General features: G+C 36.7%; 1 protein-coding gene across 1 annotated transcript; it reads right to left on the reverse strand.

The window, feature by feature from the left end:
• Positions 1-10,553: 10,553 nt before the first annotated feature.
• Positions 10,554-17,059, reverse strand: si:ch73-304f21.1 (uncharacterized). The gene is made up of 6 exons (XM_056447627.1): positions 16,978-17,059; positions 14,060-14,368; positions 13,446-13,721; positions 12,632-12,742; positions 10,979-11,110; positions 10,554-10,624 (listed from the first exon to the last, which is right to left on the reverse strand). Exons 1-6 carry the CDS (start codon positions 17,048-17,050, stop codon positions 10,554-10,556), a joined length of 972 nt encoding a protein of 323 aa, XP_056303602.1. The 5' UTR covers positions 17,051-17,059.
• Between the last annotated feature and the right edge of the window lie 8,351 nt (positions 17,060-25,410).

The raw sequence follows: 25,410 nt of genomic DNA on the forward strand, positions 1-25,410 counted from the left end.
GTGGTCCACATGTTTTAAGATAACTGGGCCACATTTACACCTACACGTGTGAGCCACTTTAGGTTCAGACCCAGATTACTCTTAAATGACTATGCCACTATTTTGCCAACTGCGGCCCACATTTGTTCTCTGTCATTTGGACCAAATTGATCATTTTCCACATGGGCCACATTAGGCTCACATTCAGATTACATTTTGACATAAGTGCCTAAACTTTGCCTTAAATGGCCCATACACAAATTTGAATCTTTGCCCCCCTCTTTGCCATTGTACAGGTGGGCCACTTCAGGCTCACATTCATTTTGTCTGGGCTGAAGGAATACCACCAGTGCCGTATAACTGCCTAAAGTGGCCCACATTCATATGCTATCTGGGTCATTCCCACAGAGGAGGCTTTATGACTTGTACTGCAGCCAAACCCAGGGATAGAGGTAATGTTGGTTTTATATTCAGATATTCAGACATTCTCTTTAATAATATCATTTCAGAAAAGTATTCTTTGCAAGTTTTAAATAGGGAAAATGACTATCAAAGTACAGCATTGTTCACAGTGAATTAGATAGTGTTGATGTTGTTTAGAAGTCATACTTGCATGCTAATTCCGATTGAATATTCAAAGTAACATGGTAAACAATATAGAGATTGCTAAATGAACTAATGTGCGAACATAAAACCAACCTCTACCTCCCACGGAGCGACCTAACAGGCGGGAGCGTCACTCGAAAGCAGCGTGCTGCACACTTGGTAATGTCATGACTTAGCACGTCAGCCCTCACACTCACAACAAAAGGAAACCATAAGTGTAAGTAATATTTAAATGCGGTGTAAATCGCAGTCAAGCGTGACTGAACAATAGGCTATTTCTGCACTTTTATACATAATAATCCTCCATGATTACATTACACACACTGAACCGCGCGTCTAAATAATAACACACGATCAATAGGACCCCCTCAGTATCTGCGGTTCCGAGAGAGACGGTCGCGCTATCTGTGCTTTAAATTGTAGTGCGCGTCTACTCTGTGTTTTGCGGTAGATTAAAGACGCGTGTGTTTAATGCGCGGCAGTTTTATAATCTTGTTTCACTTTTATTCGCGTAAATGAATTCAAATGAGGGATAATAAAAAATCGTCACTTTTGTTCATATTTGGGTATATAATAATCATGAATTTGCATGTAGGCTATGCTATTATTCCTTTGTTTTGCTGTAATTGTGTTTTATTTGCGAGTTTAAAACAAAATTAATTAAAGTCATTACCCGGCTGTCATGACTATTCACATTCCTTTTCATATTCACAACTTACTATTTAGGTGTTTACTGTACAATTATGACTGTTTTATTGGTTTATTTGTGTTTTTGTTAATAATTTTCCCTTTTTCATGTGAAATGTTGCTAAGTTAATGAAATTATGAATAATGAAATTATTTTTTTTTTACGAATGTTCATTTTCCCTACTTATATCACATTTAAATAATAACATACCAAAATCATGTGAAATACTGACTTTTTACTGAAGAGTCATATTAGAAAATTCATAAAAAAATAAAATCTAATTGTTTTCTGCCAACTCCACCAGATTATTATTCTAAATGTCCTGATGTACCACTGTACCCACTTTTCATATCATATTACTGTTGCATATTTTAATAATAGCGTGCTAAAATCATGGAAAATAATGTTTTTTTTTACTTTACGGTCATATTAGAAAATTCATAAAAAATCAAATCAAATTGTTATTATTCTACACTGTGCTCACTTTTCATGTCACTTGTCTGTTTTTTGTAATTAAGTAAAAATTTTAGTTCATTAAATAATAGCCAAATTAGATTTGTTTTAATAAAATGAAGCCAATAAGTCATTAAAAAAGTTTAAAGTTCATAAAGTTTAGAACATTTATCTAATTATCATATTGCAAATATTGTAATGAACTACAAATTTCAAAATTAAGTTGAAGATGTTATGTATTTATAAGGACATGGCCCATGCATTTACAGTCCGTGTAAAAAGACTTATTGTATTCATTTAAAATACTTAAGTGTTTTAATTTTACCAAACCATTTATTGAATAAATTTAATTATTGAATTCATATAACAATGTAGAATCAATTTTTTATTAAAATTGTACAATTTGAACCTACACATAATTTAATTTTCACCCTGTCATTAAGGGTCCTGTTTCTTTAAGAAACCTGCCTGGTTGATTTGTTATCACCTCCCCCCTTTTTTACTTTATAATTGGAGGTTCATGTAGTGCAAAGTAAGTAATAAAGTACAATTTAATACTTATGTAGAATAATAATCTGGTGGAGTTGGCAGAAAACAATTTGATTTTATTTTTTTATGAATTTTCTAATATGACCGTACAGTAAAAAACACTGTATTTTCCATGATTTTAGCGCGCTATTATTAAAATATGCAACAGTAATATGATATGAAAAGCTGGTACAGTGGTACATCAGGACGTGTAGAATAATAATCTGGTGGAGTTGGCAGAAAACAATTAGATTTTATTTTTTTATGAATTTTCTAATATGACTCTTTGGTAAAAAGTCAGTATTTCACATGATTTTGGTATGTTATTATTTAAATCTGATTGAAGTAGGGAAAATGAACATTCGTAAAAAAAATAATTTCATTATTCATAATTTCATTAACTTAGCAACATTTCACATGAAAAAGGGGAAATTATTAACAAAAACACAAATAAACCAATAAAACAGTCATAATTGTACAGTAAACACCTAAATAGTAAGTTGTGAATATGAAAAGGAATGTGAATAGTCATGACAGCCGGGTAATGACTTTAATTAATTTTGTTTTAAACTCGCAAATAAAACACAATTACAGCAAAACAAAGGAATAATAGCATAGCCTACATGCAAATTCATGATTATTATATACCCAAATATGAACAAAAGTGACGATTTTTTATTATCCCTCATTTGAATTCATTTACGCGAATAAAAGTGAAACAAGATTTTAAAACTGCCGCGCATTAAACACACGCGTCTTTAATCTACCGCAAAACACAGAGTAGACGCGCACTACAATTTAAAGCACAGATAGCGCGACCGTCTCTCTCGGAACCGCAGATGGCGTGACCGCAGTAAAATGTTAAGGGCTGTAGAGAGCTCGCTGACAATGAAGGATTTTATTATGTATTTGTACTCAGATCTGCACCTTTCTAAAGTATAAATAAGTAATTGGAGACTGTTTAATTGTTAGTTTCCTCAGTTAGAATATAACTACACAAAACCATTCAGGAAACTAAACCCTCAGGCTATCTAAGTTACTTATGTTTAATTTAGTAATGCGCAGATATGATTTAAGTAGCTCGTCATGGAGACCCCTGTTATAGTGAATGTTAAAGTTCATTGAGCAGAAAGACATGGCATCAGTAATCTACTCTCCGCTATTTTTCCACATTAGTAAAAAGTCTCCACAAAATGTCAAAGGACTGAACAGGCTGCTTAAAGTCTGAAGCTCTTACCATGACAGAGGATGGTGCACAAGATGAAGAGAATCAGCTCGTTTTCTCTGAACATCATTCCTCCTTCAGCTGTCTGGCTCTCGTCTGAAGCGTTCTGTTCACTTGACTGCAGAGCTGTTGTGAATTGTGGAGCACCGCATCTGTTTGTCTGATTGATTGCGACTCTGCTCCTCCTCCTGAATGACAGCGAGCGTTGGTTTGGTAATATGTTTATGAATGTGCTGATGAAACAAGCGACCACAAGAACCACACAACTTTCCCCTTTAGTGTCACTCAGCACGAGTATGTATTTGTGTTAAATGTATTTGAGTTTTCGTGTCTCCAGCCCGATGTATTTCCCACAGGGTACCCAATGCTGCGCTTTAAAAAAAATTTGTTCAATTTTATTTTTTTTTCACAAGGTAGCCTACCAAATGCTGTGTTTTGGTAAATAAATTTTTATTTTATTTTATTCTAATTATTGCCATAGAGCAGACGCCTTTTTCAATTTATATATATATCTGCTCTATGGGAATAATTAGAATAAAATAAAAATTTATATTTATTTATTTATTTAATTTATTTTTGCCACACGCAGTATTTTATTTACTCATTCATTCATTTTCTTTTCGGCTTAATCCCTTTATTAATCTGGGGTCATGAACCGCCAATTTATCCAGCACATGCACTCTCTGGGAAACATCCATACACACTCACTCACACACATACACTATGGACAATTTAGCATCCCCAAGTGCATGTCTTTTGACTGTGGGGGAAACCGGAGCACCCGGAGGAAACCCACACCAACACGGGGAGAACATGCAAACTCCACACAGAAACACCAACTGACCCATCCGAGGCTCAAACCAGTGACCTTCTTGCTTTGAGGTGACAGCACTACCTACTGCGCCACTTATTAAGAATATGTATTATTGTCAGCCACTTTAAACCTCTCCTGCTCTGTCTCTTTGTGGTGTTAGAGATAGCAGGGGAGATTCACTTATTACTTCAGGGCCGAAGAATATTAGTTTCGAGGCTAACTCCCTTCTCTTTTCGTTGCAGCCGGTGAATGAACGAGGACACATGTAACTTGGTCCAATTATTTATTATTCTCCGTGTGGTACAGCTAAATCAGTCACCATTTTTTTAAAATATATATTCATGATCTGTTTTTTGTCCTGTCTCTGTAATCCTGTTGCACTGTAGAAGCTCTGTCACCAAAACAAAGTCCTCGTATGTGTGAACATACCTGGCAATAAAGCTCTTTCTGATTCTGATTCATAGAGGGAACAACGCTCACTTTTATCTCATTGCGAAAAAAGCCGCTGCTCTTTTTATAACCCTTTCCGCTTTAACCATATACACCAAACCGCAGCCCCGCCCCTTAAAGGACAACACATAACAACACATAAATAGTTTGAACATTAACTGTGCTTGCAGACAAAAAAAGTTTAAATTAAAATGTGCTTTTAAAACGGCATTGTTCTTAAAAAGTAAAAAGAAAACAGCTGTACTTAAATTTTAAGTAGTAACATATAGTAACCTATTTATCAAAACCAGGAAATGTTGCTTGGACCTGATAAATATAGGCTATATGTCATAATTATAAATATATAATAAATAAATAAATTAATTAATAATAATAAAAAAACTAATATATATATATATATATACACACACACACACACACACACACTCACAGGCCACTTTATTAGGTACACCTTACTAGTACCATGTTGGACCCCTTTTGCCTTCAGAGCTGCCTTAATCTTTCATGGCGGAGATTCAACAAGCTACTGGAAATATTCCTCAGAGATTTTGCTCCATATTGACATGATAGCATCACGCAGTTGCTGCAGATTTGTCGGCTGCACATCCATGATGCCAATCTCCCATGTCACCACATCCCAAAGGTGCTCTATTGGATTGAGCTCTGGTGACTGTGGAGGCCATTTGAGTACAGTGAACTCATTGTCATGTTCAAGAAACCAGTCTTCCTGCTGGAAGTAGCCATCAGAAGATGGAGACACTGTGCTCATAAAGGGATGGACATGGTCAGCAACAATACTCAGGTAGGCTGTGGTGTTGACATGATGCTCAGTTGGTACTAATGAACCCAAAGTGTGCCAAGAGAATATCCCCCACACCATTACACCACCACCACCAGCCTGAACCGCTGATACAAGGCAGGATGGATCCATGCTTTCATGATGTTGAGGCCAAATTCTGACCCGACCATCTGAATGTGTCAGCAGAAATGGAGACTCATCAGACCAGGCAACGTTTCTCCAATCTTCTATTGTCCAGTTTTGGTGAGCCTGTGTGAATTGTAGCCTCAGTTTCCTGATCTTAGCTGACAGGAGCGGCACCTGGTGTGGTCTTCTGCTGCTGTAGCCCATCCGCCTCAAGGTTGGACGTGTTGTGTGTTCAGAGATGCTCTTCTGCAGACCATTTGGCTCCATTGGCAATGCACAGTAATCAATCTCAGCACTGCGCTGTGATCGTACGCTTCAAGCAACAGCCAATACAGAATTCTATTAACAATGTAACTTATAGTCAGGGACAAACAGAATCTGGGACAAACAGAATCAGACATTATATTTAGCTTTATATATCTGTGCAGAATTTTATATATATAAAAAAAAACAGCAGATTTATGCTGAAAGATTTTGTGAGTAACTAAAAACCTGAAAATAATGAAATTAAACACAATAACTTTAAAAAAATGATTGAGGTTTACAATGCAAATCTAAACATCTGCAAATTAGTTGATCAAATTACTGAAAGTCATATATAAACTGAACAAATACAGTATATATTTACACACAATAACAGAAGTAAATAAACAGACTCAACAATTAGCTAAAAATATGTGGTTTTCACATATTCCACCTGGCCGTATTTATAGTCGCATAAGTAGTCAACGAAATATGCAAAATGGATGCTGCATTTCCACTGCATTCTCGGAAAAAGGTACACAATTGTACCCTCACTCTACTTTTTACTGACAGTCAAAACTCAATCAAAACTTGAAAGGAGAGTTAGACCTGAAACTGAAACTTCTGTCATCATTTCCACCTTATTTTTCTCCTGTGCAAAGCTGCTGGCTTTGTGTGCGCACTGGACCACAGCTGACTCTGTGAGCAGCCCACATTAGCAGACACCCCCCATTAATACCATGAATGTCTAGTGTGGGGCCCAGAGCCATTAAGAATTTAATTAATCGGTTGGTGTCAATAACCTAGTAGTAAAGTGCACCAATACAGCACTAAGGTGCTCACAGTGACCCGAGTTTGATTTACTGATGTTTTGTTGTTAAACTAAATATAAATCTACATTATGGATGCTGTAAAAGGACCTTATGAACCTGAAAATAGTCAGATCGATCGTTCACCAGGAGATTTCAGTGGCTGAACAACACTTCTGTGCAGATAACCCATTAATAACAAACCAATCTACATCAACTCTGCGTGACTGAAATAGTTTTAAAACAGAACATTCCCTGTGTAACAGAAACACTTCAGCCATAGTGTCGTCCTTCCTCCAGCATGCAAAACTCACTCCAATATTGATTCAGAAGTTTAATAAGTTTTGAGCAATTGTTTTTACCGCGGTCACTCTCATGTACAAGTGCAAACAGCTGATCTGTGTGAACGGCAGCGCAGTATAGTTCAAATCTACATTTGCCGACTGACTGTTTGGGCTGCTTATTAAAATTAAAGGAATTGTCGGCCTGACAAATTCGATGACCAACATTTTTAGTTTTATGCCTCACCCAGAATATAAAACACATTTAGATCATTTACTTTAATCAGTACTATTGGACTGTGAAGAGACTGAACCAGCACAACAACACATGTTTCTGAAGACGATCACCTACTGTACCTTTAATTGTTAATCTGTTTGTCTGATTGATTGCGGTTTTGCTCTTCCTCCTGAATGACAGCGAGCGTTGGTTTGTAATAAGCTAAAGAATGTGCTGATGAAACCACAAGACTACAAACTTACCATAGTTTCATATCTCACGAATTTCCCCTTTATGTGTCTCTCAGCACGAGTATGTATTTGTGTCAAATGTATTTGAACAGAAAAGTAGTTTTCGTGTCTCCAGCCCGATTTATTTCCCCACAGGGTACCCAATGCTGCGCTTTAAAAAAAAAATTTGTTCAATTTTATTTTTTTTCCACAGGGTATCCTACCAAATGCTGTGTTTTTGTAAATAAATTTTTATTTTATTTTATTCAAATTATTGCCATAGAGCAGACGCTTTTTCAATTTATATATATATATATATATATCTGCTCTATGGCAATAATTAGAATAAAATAAAAAATTATATATATTTATTTTTTGCCACACGCAGTATTTTATTTACTCATTCATTCATTTCTTTTCGGCTTAGTCCCTTTATTAATCTGGGGTAATGAACCGGCAATTTATCCAGCACATGTTTTACTCAGCGGATGCACTTCCAGCCGCAACCCATCTCTGGGAAACATCCATACACACTCACTCACACTCATACACTATGGACAATTTAGCATCCCCAATTGCATGTTTGGACTGTGGGGGAAACCGGAGCACCCGGAGGAAACCCACACCAACACGGGGAGAACATGCAAACTCCACAGAGAAACGCCAACTGACCCAACTGAGGCTCAAACCAGTGACCTTCTTGCTTTGAGGTGACAGCACTACCTACTGCGCCACTTATTAAGAATATGTATTATTGTCAGCCACTTTAAACCTCTCCTGCTCTGTCTCTTTGTGGTGTTAGAGATAGCAGGGGAGATTCACTTATTACTTCAGGGCCGAAGAATATTAGTTTCGGGGCTAACTCCCTTCTCTTTTCGTTGCAGCCGGTGAATGAACGAGGACACATGTAACTTGGTCCAATTATTTATTATTCTCCGTGTGGTACAGCTAAATCAGTCACCATTTTTTAAAAATATATATTCATGATCTGTTTTTTGTCCTGTCTCTGTAATCCTGTTGCACTGTAGAAGCTCTGTCACCAAAACAAAGTCCTCGTATGTGTCGACGATCACCTACTGTACCTTTAATTGTCACATTAGTGTTGGCCCTGCATGGGCAGCCACACTGCCACATGAAAGACATGTTGTACTACACTTTCAGTCCCTCATATTCTTCTTGAGTGTGTGTGTGTATGGCTGCATCCAATATCACATACTTCCCTACAACATAGTTTGTAAAAAACAGTACGCCCATGCCTGTAACCAGGGGGATGGGGTTCGGGTGGTTTAAACGAACCACCCCCCCCCATGGCCAAAATGTCCAGAATTTGACCTTTTAATTATTTTCTGTAATTAAATATTATATAATAGATTTATTATATAATTAATATATTTATATTTAATATATATTGAAACAAAGTGTAATTTTAAATAACTCTGGCCAGTAATTGTGGCCTCAAAGCCACAATAATGTGACGCTAGTCACGTGACATAACCCTGAATAGAGCTAAAGTTGGTTTTATATTCGCACATTCGTTCATTTAGCAGTCTCTATATTGTTGTAAACAATGCTGTACTTTGATAGTCATTTGCTGCTAATATGATTTTCCTATTTAGAACTTGCAAAGAATACTTTACTGAAATGATATTATTAAGGAGAATGTCTGAATATCCGAACATAAAACCAACTTCAGGACATTTTTGAGTTGACTCAACTTAAATCGAATCAAGGGTTGAAAGTTGAGTCAAGTCAAAAAAGCTCTGCAGCAAGTTGCCTTACAGTTTTGAGTTGAGTCAACTTTTTTTTTTTGCAGGCCGAGGTTTGATCTCTTTCAGAACTTCACCTTTAAATAAGCACATCATAATAATATAACAACAAAATAATAATTTCAAGAGTTCACACTGATATTATAAGCTTGTTTGGCATGCTGTCCCGGGAGAGAGCCCTGAGCTCATAAGATCCTCGAGCCCGGGGCTTCCTCCCTAGGCAAGGCGAGAGGGGAGTTTGAGCTCAGGTAGATCTCGAGAACTCCTCCGCTGTAATAACCAATGAACAGCCAGTGATTGCTCTTAAGAGATAACCATTTACTAGGAGCATGTCTATAGTGTCGGTTTGGATTATTCAATTAACTTATGTTGCATGTTTTTTGGACGGTGGGAGGAAACCGGGGAACCCGGGGGAAACTCACATGAGCACGGGGAGAAAATGCAAACTCCGCACAGAAATGTCTGCTGGTTTGGTAAAGCCTAGAACCAGAGACATTCTTGCTGTGAGGCAACAGTGCTAAGCACTGGGCCACCGTGTCACCCATCTAGGAAGGAGGAGGAGTAGGGGTGGAAGGGGGATTCTTCAAAACGAAGATAGCGGTGGTACGTAACCCAGGGTATTTGTAGTAGCTTAGGAGTCGTCTGATTGGTGCATTGAGAATTGGATAATGCGGATCCAGCCGCTAGCAATCATAAGCACGTGATCCTCTCGAAATTAGCTTATAACTAAACTTCACGTAGAATAATGTTATCTTCTGAGAACTGCCTGACCAGAGATCTACATGCCGTATATACAGATTAATGAATGTTTAAAGCAATTTTTGTCTTGTAAGTTCAGTAAAATCACATTGAGACTATAATCCCCATTCATTTTCTTCCATGTGTTCAAAATAATGACAATACTTCCATCACAGAAACGTAAGCTGTTCCTGTGGGGAGAAAATTCTCTCATTATTGCAAGATTCAACGTAACTACCTTAATTTAATTCAGCAATACTTTTTTTAAAGAATTCTTTAAACTGAAAAGTATCTCACGTTACATTTTTTAAAAGTAAGTCAAATGTTATAACTTTTTTACTCATTACTTAGAAAAGTAGGCCTAATATTTTTATGCAACTCATGTCACTTGTAATGTATTTGCCCTAACACTAATTCCAACTCACACTGTTCGGCAACATAGGCTCATTCTGAAAACGTAGCCCTGTATACATTTCTGGAGATCGTGAATTATGTAGCCAGAAGTACATATGGCTGCATTTCGTCTTTAAAACGAATGCTGTGTGTGAATTTAAAACCAGATTATGCTCTCATGTTGATGATCTGTGCTTAAGATTGTTCTTCAATAATCCAGATTCTCCTCCTCGTCTGGTGATCCTCCTGTTCCTCCATTCTGATAACGGTAAGCAGCCGCTGTAATTCAGCAATGAGAGCATTAGAGCAAATACAAGTAAAATGTTTCCCCGACAAAGCCAGAAGAAGATTTTGTTTCCAGCCCAAATAACGTGCAAAACCCACCCAAACGAACAAAACAAAAACACCCATCCTTAGTAATTACTAACTCCAGTAACTCCAAATCAGAAATTGTGACAGTGTGGAAAACACAAATAAAAAAAGTAGTGATTTCTGTATTTAATTTGACTTGTATTTCATTGCAGACAATACAACAAATATTATTAAATGTGTTCCTCATCATTTATATTGGGTTTTTTTGTTTTTGTTTTTTCAAAACTAACACTAATATTATAGTTTTGGTTCTTGTAACACATTCCAAGTACGAGGTCTTGTGAATGCGCCGCACATTATCTATTGGAAACAGGTCAGGACTGTAGGCAGGCCAGTCCAGTATCTGTATCCTCTTCCTCCTCAGCCAGGACTGTGTAATATGCATGGGCATCCCTGGAAAAGAAGGCAGCATATTGTGCTCCAAAAGCTCTGTGTGCTTTTCAGCCTCAATGGAGCATCACAGAAGTGCCAAGTACGTTGACACAACCCCATACCATGACAGACCCTGGATTCTGGACTTGTTGCTGGTAACAGTCTGGATGATCCTTTTCTTCTTTGGTCCGGAACTCAAGGCGTCCATTTCTCTACTAAAATACCTGAATTACTGATTCATCTGACCACAGTACATGTTTCCACTGTGTGATGGTCCATCCCAGATGCCTCCGAACACAGAGAAGTCAACAGCACTTCTGGACACTGTTAACATAGGGCTTCTTTTTGGCACAGTACAGTTTTAACTGGCATTTGTGGATGTGACTCCGTATTGTGGTACTTGACAAAGGTTTGCCGCAGTAGTCCTGAGCTCATGTGGTGATATGGCTTATAGATGAGTGATGATTCTTGATGCAGCGCCCCCTGAGGGATCGGAGATGACGGTTGTTCAGCTTAGGGTTGCACCCTTGTCCTTTCCACACTGAAATTCCTCCAGATCCATCCAGATTCCTTGAATCTTTTAATGATGTTCTGCACTGCTGAAGGTGAAATATCCAAATGTCCTCCTCTCTTTCTCTGAGGAACATTTCAATAATTTTCTCACTTATTTGTTGGCAAACTGGCGATACTTGGCCAATCTTTGCTCCTGCAGGACTAGACCTTTCTTGGATGCTGCTTTTGTACCAAATTATAATTACAATCACCTGTTGACATCACCTGTTTCACACCATTATTTAACCAATTTACCTGATTACCCAACACAATCTCACGCCAATTCGTAACTTTTTGATTTAGTGGCTAATTCGTTTGAATTCATACGATCTAGTTCGTACAATTTAGTACGTTTTGCTCATCCCCCAATGACGGTTGGGTTTAGGGGTGGGGTTAGGTGCCACGCCTCCTTTTTAAAATCGAACAATTTCGTACGACTGAACTCGTACGAATTCGTACGAATTAGCCACTAAACTGACAAAACGTAAAATACTTACGTTCTCTCGTGAGATCAGGCTGGATTACCAGCCCTAAACTGATCCTGTCACAACTTTTCGGAGTGTGTTGCAAGAACCAAAATTGGAAAACGTGTTTATTTGGAAAACAACAACAACAACAACAACAACAGAAACACATTAAATAATGTTTGTTGTATTGAAACACAGGTCAAAGTAAATTTAGAAATCACTACTTTTTTATTATTTACGTTTTCCTTACTGTCACAAATTGTTCTGATTTGCTGTTTTAATTGTAAGCAATCATGGGATTTTTTTTTATTAAAAGCATTTTGTAAAGCTGGAGCCATAGTGTAAAGAATTGTGTCTAACGTAAAAGTGCACAAGTCCCTTACATTAAGAATAATAATTTATATAATAATAGAAACCTTTGTTACTTTGACTGTGTTATTGTTTTGTTTCAGCAAGTTAGAGATAAGGTAATGTGTGCAGTTTTTAAAGACAACTTGCACACATGTATACCAGCTGTACTAACACTTGCCATTTCGTCCAGTTTTTCCTCTTTTCCTCCAGCGCCAGTAAATCACAACTCCTGCAATCCCCGTCAGACAGATCAGTGCTATATAACCTGGGTTTAGCCCTGTTTCTGTAATGGACAAAGAGAAACAGTCATCAGAGAAAACAGTACACTTTCTATTTTATGACTTTTACTACAATATGAAATCTGACTGATGAAAATTAAGTGCTATAATCATTTTTACACATAATTATACTGTACATTTTAGACATAACTTGTCTAAAACCTACCATATTTTAAATATTTAATAACATTTTCCCATTGCTTCCATGATTCAGGTGTGTTCGATGCTGGTGTAATCAAATACTAATGTTGCTCCAATCCATATTTGGATTATTATGGACTTATTATGGAAGTAAGGTGTAAAACAATAACTGGTGTTACATTCTCTACTCTTTCCGTCCAATTGATGAAAATTTAAACAACAAGCTTTTGTTTCCCACATGTGTTGAGTTTTCCATGTTTGTGTGACTGAAGCTAAATCTCTACATTTTGTAACACAATAGTGATGCCTCTTGGGAAACGTAAAATTTAACTACTTGATTCATATGAATCTTTTTAATGTAATTAACTTCTAGTGGAAAGGAAATTTGTTAAAGATGTCTTCATTTGTGATCAATAGATGAACTAATGTTCTGGCTCTGAAATGAGATGGAAATACCTCCATAATAACCATGAGAGACCTGCTCATATGACTGTAAATCGCTTCGCTTGTACAGCAATGCAGAGTAAGGCGCTGTAGAAAAACATTTATTTATTCATTCACTCATACCTGCACATGACTGACAGAGTTCAGATGTGCTGAGGGGTTTAGTCTGGGTGCTGATTGAGTTGTTCACCACACATCTGTATTCATTAATGTCTTCATAATTCCCCTTTAGATGCAGAGGGATGCTGTTGTTGGGATCAGAGATGTGGATGGAGGACAGTAAACGGTCTCCTTTGTACCAGGAGAGAGTCGTCTGTGTCTCATTCACTGAACACAGCAGGAAACACTGAGAGCATGAGGAGTTCTCTGATTTGTAGACTATGGGAATGGGAAAAGGATCTGGAAAAGGCAGAATAAAGGTTCAATGTGAAATACAGGCAACAATGTGTCTCTGTGTTGGCAGTAACATTGCGCAACACTATTATCAAGGCTGAAACACAAGGCGTATTCAAATTTATTTTGTGAACTGAGCACAGTCAAATGTAGCTCCATCTGAAGAGGATATGTTCTCACCTGTGACTTCATGTGTTTTCTGAGTATGATTTACAGTTAGGACGGGGTTGTTGCCAGCTTGGATTTTAAGGCATTTTAAGTTTTTAATACCTCTGTGTTGGTCTTATTGGGACCAAGATGCACCAACATTTTGCAAGCTTAAATGATATGAGGAATTTACTTACTAAAGACAGCAACATTGAACTCGTTGGTTGACCGCTCAAAGCTCTTGTTGATGATCTGCAGTTTGTAAAGTCCGCCGAGTTCATCACTGATGTTGATGAAGGTGAGAGATCCAGTCTGATTGTCGATCTGCACTCCGTCTCTGAGAGTCTTACATAGTGTTGAATCATCTGTCAGTACTTGACAGTCAGCTATATTACTGTTGTTTTCATTCCTCCAAAATATCTTAAAATAGTCTTTGACTCCAGTGTGTAGAGTTTTAGTTTCTCCTCTCACCGCCTTCACTTCTTCAGTCTCAACACTAAACACACCTGGAAAACACAATCAATCAGAGATCACATTAGATATTTGGACTGTGGGGGAAACGCCAACATGGGGAGAACATGCAAACTCCACACAGAATCGCCAACTGACCCAGCTGGAGCTCGAACCGGCGACCTTCTTCTTAGGTGTCATGTTCTTGTTTTTGTAAAAGCTTAAGCATCTTTTTTAAAGAATTCGGTCACTCAAAATGTTCACCTAAAAATGACATTTCTGCCATCATGTACTCACCCTCAGGTTATTGTAGATTTCTAAAGGCAGATGTTTGGAAAAATGTGAGTAAACAAACAAATTCTGACACTCATTAACTATCAGTACTGGAAAAATAAATACTATGGTACACTGTAAAAATCCAGCTTAGAAATTGTTAAAATTGTAAGTTAGTTGGACTTATTTTTGAGCTCAGAGTTGAGTTTACTCATGAAAACGATTTACTTGCATGTTTGGAACAGTTGGTTCAATGAAAGATTCAGTGGAGGAGAATTTTTATTTCTTTACTTGAGCGTTAAACACTGTAAAAATAAAAAGTTGAGTTAACTTAAAATGTTAAAGCAACTGGCTGCAAAGAAATGTTGAGTTTATTAAGCTCCAGTGGCTGAAATTGTGCCAAATTTTTAGTAAAGTATACTTGAATTAAACCAGCCCTTTCAGACAACTTAAAAAATCATTTCAAGAGTTCCCACTTAGATATGCTTGGTGTTTAAAGCAGGTTTGGCAAGCTGTTCCGGGAGAGAACCCTGAGCTCGGAGATATTTGAGGTCTCGAGAGCTCCCCCTTTAGAAAAGGAGGAGATGGGGTGGAAGGGGGGATTCTTCCAAACGAAGATAGAGCGGTAGGGAGAAAACGATCCATTTATAGTAAACTAGGATCACTCTGATTGGATTATTACTGATTACAGATGAGTGGCCAGACGTGCTCGATCATATCACGTGCTCCTCTCCAAATTAGTTTATGAAACTTCACTTGGTTCAACTTCAACCACTGAAGCTTAATAAACTCAAAATTTAGCTCAAAGTTAGCTCAACTTTTTATTTTTTACAGTGTAGCAAAGAGGTGGCGAGATCTGTTTGGTGACTGACTTTCTTCCAAATGTCTTTCTTTGTGCACAGAACACACTTAAAAAATGAATTGGATGAACTCAATTTAACTGAGGATAGTATTTCCATCCAATAATATGGTTTAGCATCAACTAAAAAATCAATTTACACAATTAAATGCTATTGAGTTGGTCCAACATGATTGTATAAAATAAAAGTTTAAATACATTTGTTTATCAAACTCAAAGGTCTGATAATATCATGTATGTCTTTAATGTGTCTCACAAGTCTCTTAGTTTTACTTGGAGTTATACTAAAATAACTAAAAGAGCCATCTTAAGCTTATATCATGAGTTACAGTTTTTTAAGAGCAAAGCAACAAACTGCATTTTAGCTAAAGCAGCCAACACCCAAAGCATGGGTGCTTCTGTGAGGTGGTAATCTCAAAACTCAAAGCATTACATAAAAATCCTCTAAATCTTTAAACTGAAGTTAAGATTAAACTCTAACAAGTCTTTCTGTTATCTTTAAACACTTTATTGTAAACATTTCCCTCGCTTAATTCAATCCCACACAAAGCACGCTGACGACAAACCCCCTAAAACAGTTGAACTAACACAATTACTTCATGTTGTCCCAACAAAAAACTATTAAGTTAACGGTTTCCAAATTTAAGTGGACTGAACGTAAAACAAATAAATTAGCCAAATTATATGAATTGTGTTGTTTCAGCTCATTTTAAATTAACCAAGCAGCAGCAGCAGCAGGTTAACCATTATTTTAAGTCAAGCAACTCTGCCTTCCCTCTGTTTTGTGAGAATTGCTTCTCATGCGATATAGTATTTGAATGAGGCATTACTTTACTTTTCTTGAAGCAAGAATGAAGTTCACAAAACCCTGTAGTACTACAGGATAAAGATTACAATCCTGATATGACTCATATGCAACTGAGATCTGAGCGCCTAGTGCAAAGCGTCTAATGCAAAGCGTTTATTTGGTTGTTTATATGGTTGAAGTGAGCCTTATTGTAATAAAAGTGTACGTTTTTATACTGAAAATCCAAACACTATACTTTTAAAAAAGTGCGCTTACATATATAAAAATTTATATTAAAAAGGACATTTAAATAGAGTAATGACAAACACACTTGAGTGTAATTTTTGACAATACACTTTGTGACAAAGCTAATTAGGTTCTACTTAAACGTATTTTAAATCAATAAATCTTCATGGTGATAAAGCCCATACCCGCACACGGGCCCTCCCTTATCAGAAAAGAGGCTGAAAGTGGGCGACAGTGGTTGTTCTGTGCAGAGGGTTGGGCTTTGGGTGCTTGAGCCCGTTTTCTCCTGTCCGCCACCTTTTCCTGGGAATAATAGTAATTATTATTTTTAAAATGCTAATCATAATATAATACATGTCTAATGCGTCTTCTATTTAAAGACAAACCCCAAAGACCAAAAGACACGAGCGCAAAGGGGGAAAAAATCAATAGAAACGGTAAAAGAGAGAAAATCGCCGCACTACTAACAGACAATCAAGAACATGATGCACGCAGCCTACCTTTAGCAAGAAGTAGACTTATGCAGAGAAAGGGAGCTTTCCTCATAGTTCCAAACTTCAACAAGTTCCACATTAAAGAGGATTAACGCACACAGAATGGCTGGCGGTGACTGACTGAGAGACACTCGTGTGCTGTATCGCTGCGCTATACCCCTCCCTTAATTTCCACCAAAGGCGGTGCTACGTGTGCAGTGATGTTAGAAAGTGCATTTTTTTTCCTCAGTCGCTTTGGCACAAGCGATTTTTCTTCTCTCAAAAAAAAAAGTATTCAGATCTCCGAAAAGATCTTGTTCTTCACTTGAATTTGATGCTGATTTAAGTACAGGCCCATAGTTTGGCTGTGGTTTTGACTGTGAAACTTTATAATGCCAACATAACATAAGAATCCTGCATTTTGAGTAACGTTATATTCGCTTTTATATGCTGCATGGGTTTTATACTGTTTTATAGCCTGCATTTAGAAGTATATTTTATTTTCCTGCATTTTGAGCTACATTTTATTCCGTTTTGTATCCTGTTTGTGATTGTTTTTATTTAGTCTATATTACTTATTAATTATATTCTGTATTCTGCTTATTGTATTACTTGTATTATATTTCACTTTGTTCGTTTTGTATGTTTTTGTGCTACTTCTAGACATAGTTTTTTTGTTTGTTTTTTGTTAAGAATTTAGCCCCTTGTGTGATTTGCCCAGTTTCTTACTTGCTTAAATTAGTCGCCAGTGCGCTAGCCTAGACAGTTTAATCAAGCTGATAAACAAACATAAAAAATGGTCAGGACTAGGCCAGCCCATACAGACCGAAAACTAGTTTTGAGTCGGTCTGCGGAGATTTTGGGTTTTGTAATGAGGTTTTGTAAGCGACTTCAGAGCAAAACCTTAAACCACTACTTGTTTTATAATAATACATAGCCATCATAAACAACTATCTGAGTTAGAGATGAGCAAATAAACAGAAAAAAATCATTAAAATTGAACAACTTTTACACGCAGCCGATCAGCAGGTATTTGAAAATAAAGATATTTTATAAGAACAAAACAGTCCAAATACAGCCCAGTGAAACTAAGCCAAACAATTTGTTCAGTATTAGTCATTGCTTTTGAATGAATATGAAGTGTGCGGCGTTTAAACTGGAGGGAAATGACAGCATATAGAAATAGAAAGTAAACTGGAGGACAGTGATGAAAACGTTTGTTTTTACACTTCACCAAACCCAAACTAAACAAAGAATCATGCAATAAATATAGAATTCATTGTGAAATAAAATAGGCTGTATGTATAGCGTATAATAATATATTCATTCATTCATTTTCTTTTCGGCTTAGTTCCTTTATTAATCAGGGGTCGCCACAGCGGAATGAACCGCCAACTTATCCAGCACATGTTTTACGCAGCGCACACTCACACACAACGGACAATTTAGCTTACCCAATTCACCTGTACCGCACGTCTTTGGACTGTGGGGGAAACCGGAGCACCAGGAGGAAACCCACGCGAACGCAGGGAGAACATGCAAACTACTACACATGAATATTTCTGATACGTGCTGTCAGGGCCGGGGCGTCCATAGAGGCGAAAATGTTGTAAAAAAGTAACACAACAGGCAATTTAAAATAAAAATAACTAGACTAAACAATAAAAAGTTACACAAAAAGCAAAAGGAGAAAATAATGTTTGTAATGCAGCAAAGAAACAAGCACAAAATAAATAAGAATAAATAACAAATAATTAAGAAACGTAAGAAAAAGCACACCATGCTTGCATTTGCAAAACAGAATAAGAATGAACACAAGCAAATGCTAAGCAGAATAAAACCCAACTCAACAGTGGCAGTAATAAAGTGGCAGAATAAAAAGTAATAACACAAAACAGCATAAAATGTAACGCAAAATACAAAACAATAAAAGTAAAACGCATAGGCCTACACTGTTAAACCCAACAGTTAACTTTATCAAATGAAATGAGTGTAGTGAACTCAAAATTGACTGAAAGTTAATTCTACTCATTTGAAAAGTGTTGAACTCTGTGGAAGGTAACGAGTTAATTAAATACCTCACTACTTCATCTTAAATTAAGTTCACAGTACTCATATAGATTAGTTTTTCACTCAGATGGTTTGTTGCAATCGGTTTCCTCTAATGATTTGAGTTGCCTTAACTTATTGGATTTTACAGTACTCAGTTGGTTTGAGTTCTCTTCATTTACTGGGTTTTACTGTGCTCAAATAGCTTCGTTTACTCAAATGGATTAAGTTCACAGAAATCATTAGGATTATTTTTTGAACTTAAATGGTTTGTTGTAATCGGTTTCCTCAAATGATTTGAGTTACCTTAACTTATTGGGTTTTACAGTGTAATAAAACGTAGAGCCTAGCCTATAAATGACACTCAAAACTGAAAAACACAAACATAATAAAACGTAATATTTCACACAGAAATTTAATGTATGATAATATTTAATAACATTAATGGAAAACATAACTAATTCAATAATAGATTGATTGAAATGGATATCGGCAAACAGTGTGGGAGACGCCGCGGGATAAAGCGAGTTTTTCCCGTAGCTTTCACTTCAAGTCATTCTGAAATCTTAATGAGTCTTGCTCGGTTTAGCACTTCCGAATTTATGGTCATTACAGTTCAGCAAGAACTGCGCATGTTATATTTCGAGCAAAAACTATGTCAGCAAGGCATTACTGTGTGTCCTTTACGGCTTAATTTATTTTCAATATTTTTATTGCATTTTTTCCAGATAATATACAGATTTATAAATGTATATGAAAAATAGAAGTCCTATCAGCAAAGAGATGACATCGAATATATAGCAACACCAGCAAGAAAACTGTAGGACTCTAAAATCATACTTACACCTTTCTATACCCTCCTTTATGGGGCCTTCAGTACGCAAAGATGAATAAAGACACAGATAAATAAATAATAAAACAACTCAAAATAAATAAATAAATAAATAAATAAATAAATAAATGGATGAATATAGAAGAAAATGAACACTAAAAGTCTATCCTTCTCTCTTTACAAGGCTTAATTTCTCAAAAATGTTTAAAAATAAATTATCTAGGCTGCATAAGTGAATTAAACAAATGAAAAATATGACATTATGCAGTAAATCCAGTACCAAAATGTTCAGGAAAAACAGCCCGGTTACTTAATAAGACTCTGTTTTTGGAACTGGCATTTTGTCATATTTTTTAAATAACTTTTAATGTACAAAATAATTTAAATCAAATAAACTCTGACAGCATTGGAGATAAATGTGTCTTATCAGCTGAAAAAAAAAATCTGAATTTTATGGCACGGCCATAAAGCATAAAGTTATTAGCACTGTCGCCTCACGGCAAGAAGATCGCTGGTTCGAGTCTCGGCTGGGTCAGGTGGTGTTTCTGTGTGGAGTTTGCATGTTCTCCCCGTGTTGGTGTGGGTTTCCTCCGGGTGCTCCGGTTTCCCCCACAGTCCAAACACATGCGCTATAGGGGAATTGATCAACTAAATTGGCCGTAGTGTTTGAGTGTAAATGAGTGTGTATGGGTGTTTCCCAGTAGTTTGCAGCTGGAAGAGCACAGTAATTGTTTTTGGATGGCGTTTGGTCTGTTTGACGGAGGGACTTACAGCAAATAAGAAGTCAAGATGTTTTTGAGTTATCCGGTTGATAGTGTTGAAAATGTTTGATTATACACCACCTAATCCACAGTAAACAAAGAAAGAATCATGCAGTAAAGAGATTATTATTTGTGACATTAAAATCAGTCGTAAGGGTGGCGTGTAATAATATTTTTGTCAACATTTTCATTTAACATCTTTATTACACATGAATATTTCTGCTGCATACCGGATACTTTTGTAAGTCTAAGGGATGCATATGGTGTATAGCTATGTAAGAAAACAGTGGCTTAATGTAAATGTCACGTAGGCCTAACAATTACAAAACTTGTCCATTGTTTAGGCACATATTACAAATGTCTCTATACAAACACACACACGCGCGCGCAAATAAAAATAATTTTTTACGGTTTTAATTTTACATTTATTATAATAACTATTTTAAATGTTAATAATGTACCTAAACATTAATTTAATAAATCGGAATAACTTTAATTGTCAGTGCAAAAAAAGGTTATAAAACAGTAACACAAGGCAAACAGAATAAAAAGCAGCACATTGACACACAGGCCGTTTACAAAACAAAATAAAATATTATTAAAAGACTGCAAAAGTAACAAAAAGTATACAAACAGAAAAAGGAACAACAAGCAGCAAAAAATATAACATTAAACGAGCAATATATACAACAAAAAAATTAAGAAAATAAGCACAGAGCATGCTTCTTGCACAATATATAAAAAATGAACACAAGCAAATATTACACAGAACAAAACACAAAATGACAACTCAACATACAAAAAAAATATTCAAAGATGATTCCTTGGATTTACTAAATTTTTTACGTTAAGTGGTTGTACACAATTGATTTAAGGCTGAATTACAAATGAAGTTGAACATTGCAAATAAATAGGTTGCAACAGTTTTGCATTGAACACTTTTTTTTCAGTGTACAGTAGCGGCAGAAAACTATTCCCAAGGCTACTCCATGCGTTTAAACTTCAGGTCACGTATGAAAGTGAGTGTATCTTTTTTGATACAGATCAAATGAATCGGATTAAAGAAGGTGTGAAAGTATGAGTGCAGCAGAATATGAAACTGCATGCGTGCGCCCACAAAGCAAAAGTAGGCTACGCGCACGCCAAAGCCAATATTAAGCGGGAAAATGCACATAAAAATGCGTATTGGCGAATTATTCTGAGTATACGTATACACACAGATACAAACATGAATATGATCCACGTATACCTTTAAGCAGAAGAAGGGTTATGCATAGACATAATCTCCTATTTGTCAACTTCAACAAGTATCAGCCCAAATGAATTTTCACGACTTCATCTTGGCAGGAATCGTGTTTGCGCCGCCCCAAAACTGTCTCTGTGCCGTGGAGCGGAACCCACAATCACTGAGCGGAACAGTATGCCTGCAGGCATGATATGTCCGACGGAAGTTGAAGTGGTTGTCCAATATCTGAACACGTAATCTCACGGGCCTCTTGCTTAACAACAAATTGTCCCCTGAATCCGGCACCAGACATTTAAAAAAATGTCACTAAAAGCATTCATTGCATGACAACAGCGCTATAGCCTACCTCCAGTGAAAAGAGAACCTTTTCTGTCGCACAGAAGAAACGCATCCTTCTCTTGTGTTAAACGTGAGTAGAGCAGCACTTGATGTGTAGCGCCATTAGGTAAACGCGACAGGTCTACCCGCATCATGTTTTGAGCTTATAAGAAACTTTTCAAAATTCTCAACTCCTTTAATATTGATAAATGACTGTAAAATATGATTCATGTAATTACATGTTAATTATCAATTTCCATATTTTGTGATTCACAAGTGTTTTCCGTTTGTGGATTGCATAATGGGATGTTGATCTCTGCTCTGTCGACTTTTTATGTTGAACTTTTTTTTTGACAAAGCGACTTTTGTTGACATTTTAGTAGTTTGTATAAGAAATAGACGTAAGTACAATTAAAGAAATAAGAAATAAATACAGAAACTGCTAGTTTAGGCCTAGTTTATTATGAAGATTTTGGAAATATGAACTGGCGGCACTTTATGTTTAAGCAGCAAAACAAAAAGTGCCGCCAGTTCATATTTCTAAAATATATTTTTTTATATTATAAATGATATCATATTTCCATATTGGACAAACACTTCAACCTCCGTCGGACATATCATGCCTGTAGGCATACTGTTCCGCTCAGTCTTTGTGGATTCCGCTCCACGGCACAGAGACAGTTTTGGGGCGGCGCAAACACGATTCCTGCCATGATGAAGTCGTGAAAATTCATTTGGGCTGATAATGTACTCGCTGAAGTCGAGAAATAGGAGACTATTATATCTTTGCATAATCCTGCCAGTTGGTGGTCAAAATTATCAATAAAAATATGTGTAAAAAATAAATTGAGTGCATTATTTGAAGCCTACGTGTTGTATTAGTTGGTTTAAGTTCGCATAACTAACAGTGGCGTTGACGTATAGGTTACCAGAAATAACATTAAAAGTTAACAGTCATTTGACGTGGATCAAAACACTTGATCAATGATTGTCTTTTTGGATCCACTTCCAGTGTTGACAACTGCACACAAAAGGCATTATTTTAAAGCCCCATCATTTAAATGCTGTCTTCATTTAGGCTTACAAACATTTATGAGTGTCTTATTCTGATGAACACAAACAAAGATGGTTTGAGGAAAGCTCCATTAACTTTCTTCATGCTTTATTCAGAATATTTTTTCAACAGAACAAAGAAACCCATAAATGTTTGGAAACACTTGAGTGCGAGTAGTCATTTGTCATGGTTGAACCAGTTGAACTAACGCTTTAACAACGCACAGCAGGTTCGATTCTCTGCTTATTACGTCTTTTATCAAGACAGGCGATTCGCGAGGTCGCTGACATGTGTAAAAACATCCAAAACGTATATTCAACATCGCAGAATTGCGGTTTTGTCATACATTATGTAATAAAAAGCAATTTCCCGACTCGCCGAAACACCGACTTCTGACTAAAGGGCGCCCTGTACGCCGGTAGATTAGCATACGGCTCTCTTTCGCAAACCCTTTCTTCTTCTCACAATTGATCCACATACTTACCATCTTTAGTTTTTCGTTTGTAGGGCCTATAAATGTTAATAACTATTATAAAATAGTTTTGATTAATATTATTATATGTGCGCCTTTAAATAAAATGTTGTTTGTGTGCAGCGGGCGGGTCGGTGAAATTGAGGTAAAGTTGGTTATATATTCGTACATTCGTTCAGTGACAACTTGCTGTGACATGCTCCCTATAGTGTTTACCATGGTATTTTGAATGTTCGGTGTAAAATCACATGCAAGTATGACTTGAAATCAACATGAGCTCTATTTAGTTGACTGTGAACAGTGTTGTACTTTGATAACGTTAGTCACTGGCTGCTAATTTGATTTGACTTCACTATTTAGAAATTGCAAAGCATAACGTTACTGAAATGTATATTATTAAGAAGAAAGTCCGAATGTTTGAATATAAATCCAAATTTACCTCAATGTCGGTGAAGGCAACTTTTTATTCTGTTCTGTTCTGTGCTTTTACTTTTTCAGTCTATTTTAATACTGTAATGTTTTGTTAATTTTTAGTCTCCTGTTCTGCTTACGTTACTTTATATTCAGTTCATTAGTTCATTTATTTTAGCTAGCCTATAAGTCAGCTGCCCTGTTTTGTGTTACAGCTCATTCTGATCGTAAAATGAATGTACATTCATTCATTCATTCATTCATTTTCTTTTCGACTTAGTCCCTTTATTAATCCAGGGTCGCCACGGCGGAATGAACCGGCAACTCATCCAGCACATGTTTTACGCAGCGGATGCCCTTCCAGCTGCAATCCATCTCTGGGAAACACCCATACACACTCATTCACACTCAAAGACTACGGACAATTTAGCTTACCCAATTCACCTGTACCGCATGTCTTTGAACTGTGCAACAAACTCCACACAGAAACGCTTACTCACCCAGCCGTGGCTCGAACCAGCGACCTTCCTGTGAGCCGATATCACTATACTGCGCCACCGCGTCGCCATGTTTAGGTACATATTATTCAATTAAACACAACATTTCAGTAATTTTAACTTAAGAAACTAAGGAGCAAACTTCCAAGGCTCCACTTGAAACAGCAAGAATGAATGGATGTGTTAAGCAGTCAGAGAATTAAGCACGAGTGACACCATACCCGACAGCGCACATAGAAGCCATTGTAAACTGAATTACGGACGGAGAAAACTACTAAGACCCCTTTATGGACACACAGTGACAGAGAGACACTTAAACAAGAAAATGATAAACATACCTTTAGCCAGAAGCAAGGAGAGGACGGTAACTTTGCCTAAAATGTTCCACATATTTAAACGACACACATAAACCAAAGCGCTTTCCAAAGTCCCGAACATAGAATTGACTGATAATGCTATAGCCTATTAGCTCAGGTGCAAACTACGGTTTCAGCAGCACTCCTGTAACTTCACGAGTGAAATGAGAAGCAGAGACCGCCCTGTTGGCCGTTCTGCATTGCCCAGCCCCTCTCTTGACAGTAACAGATTGAAAAGAAGTGAAAACGCGCCCCCCTTTGGCCTAATGACAAAACAATTTAAGAAAAAGCTGACATCTGAACAGTTACTTCACATTTGACCTGAAGTTTATGCTGAAAAACATAATTTTACACTACTTTAAATATTTCCAAGCTGCATTATCAAGCACGCTATATAATATAATGAGTTATATAATCAGCAATGATGAATACACCCCTTACAGATCTCTCTTTCAATTCTAAAG

The sequence above is a fragment of the Danio aesculapii genome, chromosome 22 (genome assembly GCF_903798145.1).
Source record: "Danio aesculapii chromosome 22, fDanAes4.1, whole genome shotgun sequence".
Classification (NCBI taxonomy): Eukaryota; Metazoa; Chordata; class Actinopteri; order Cypriniformes; family Danionidae; genus Danio; species Danio aesculapii.

Coding starts and splice junctions, on each gene's coding strand:
- si:ch73-304f21.1 (XM_056447627.1), bottom strand. CDS start 17,050: ATGTGGAACTTGTTGAAGTTTGGAACTATGAGGAAAGCTCCCTTTCTC. Junction 11,111..12,631: donor AACTGGACGAAATGGCAAGT/GTTAGTACAGCT, acceptor CTTCTTTTCCAG/GGATGCCCATGCATATTACA. Junction 10,625..10,978: donor CAAGACCTCGTACTTGGAAT/GTGTTACAAGAA, acceptor GCTGAATTACAG/CGGCTGCTTACCGTTATCAG.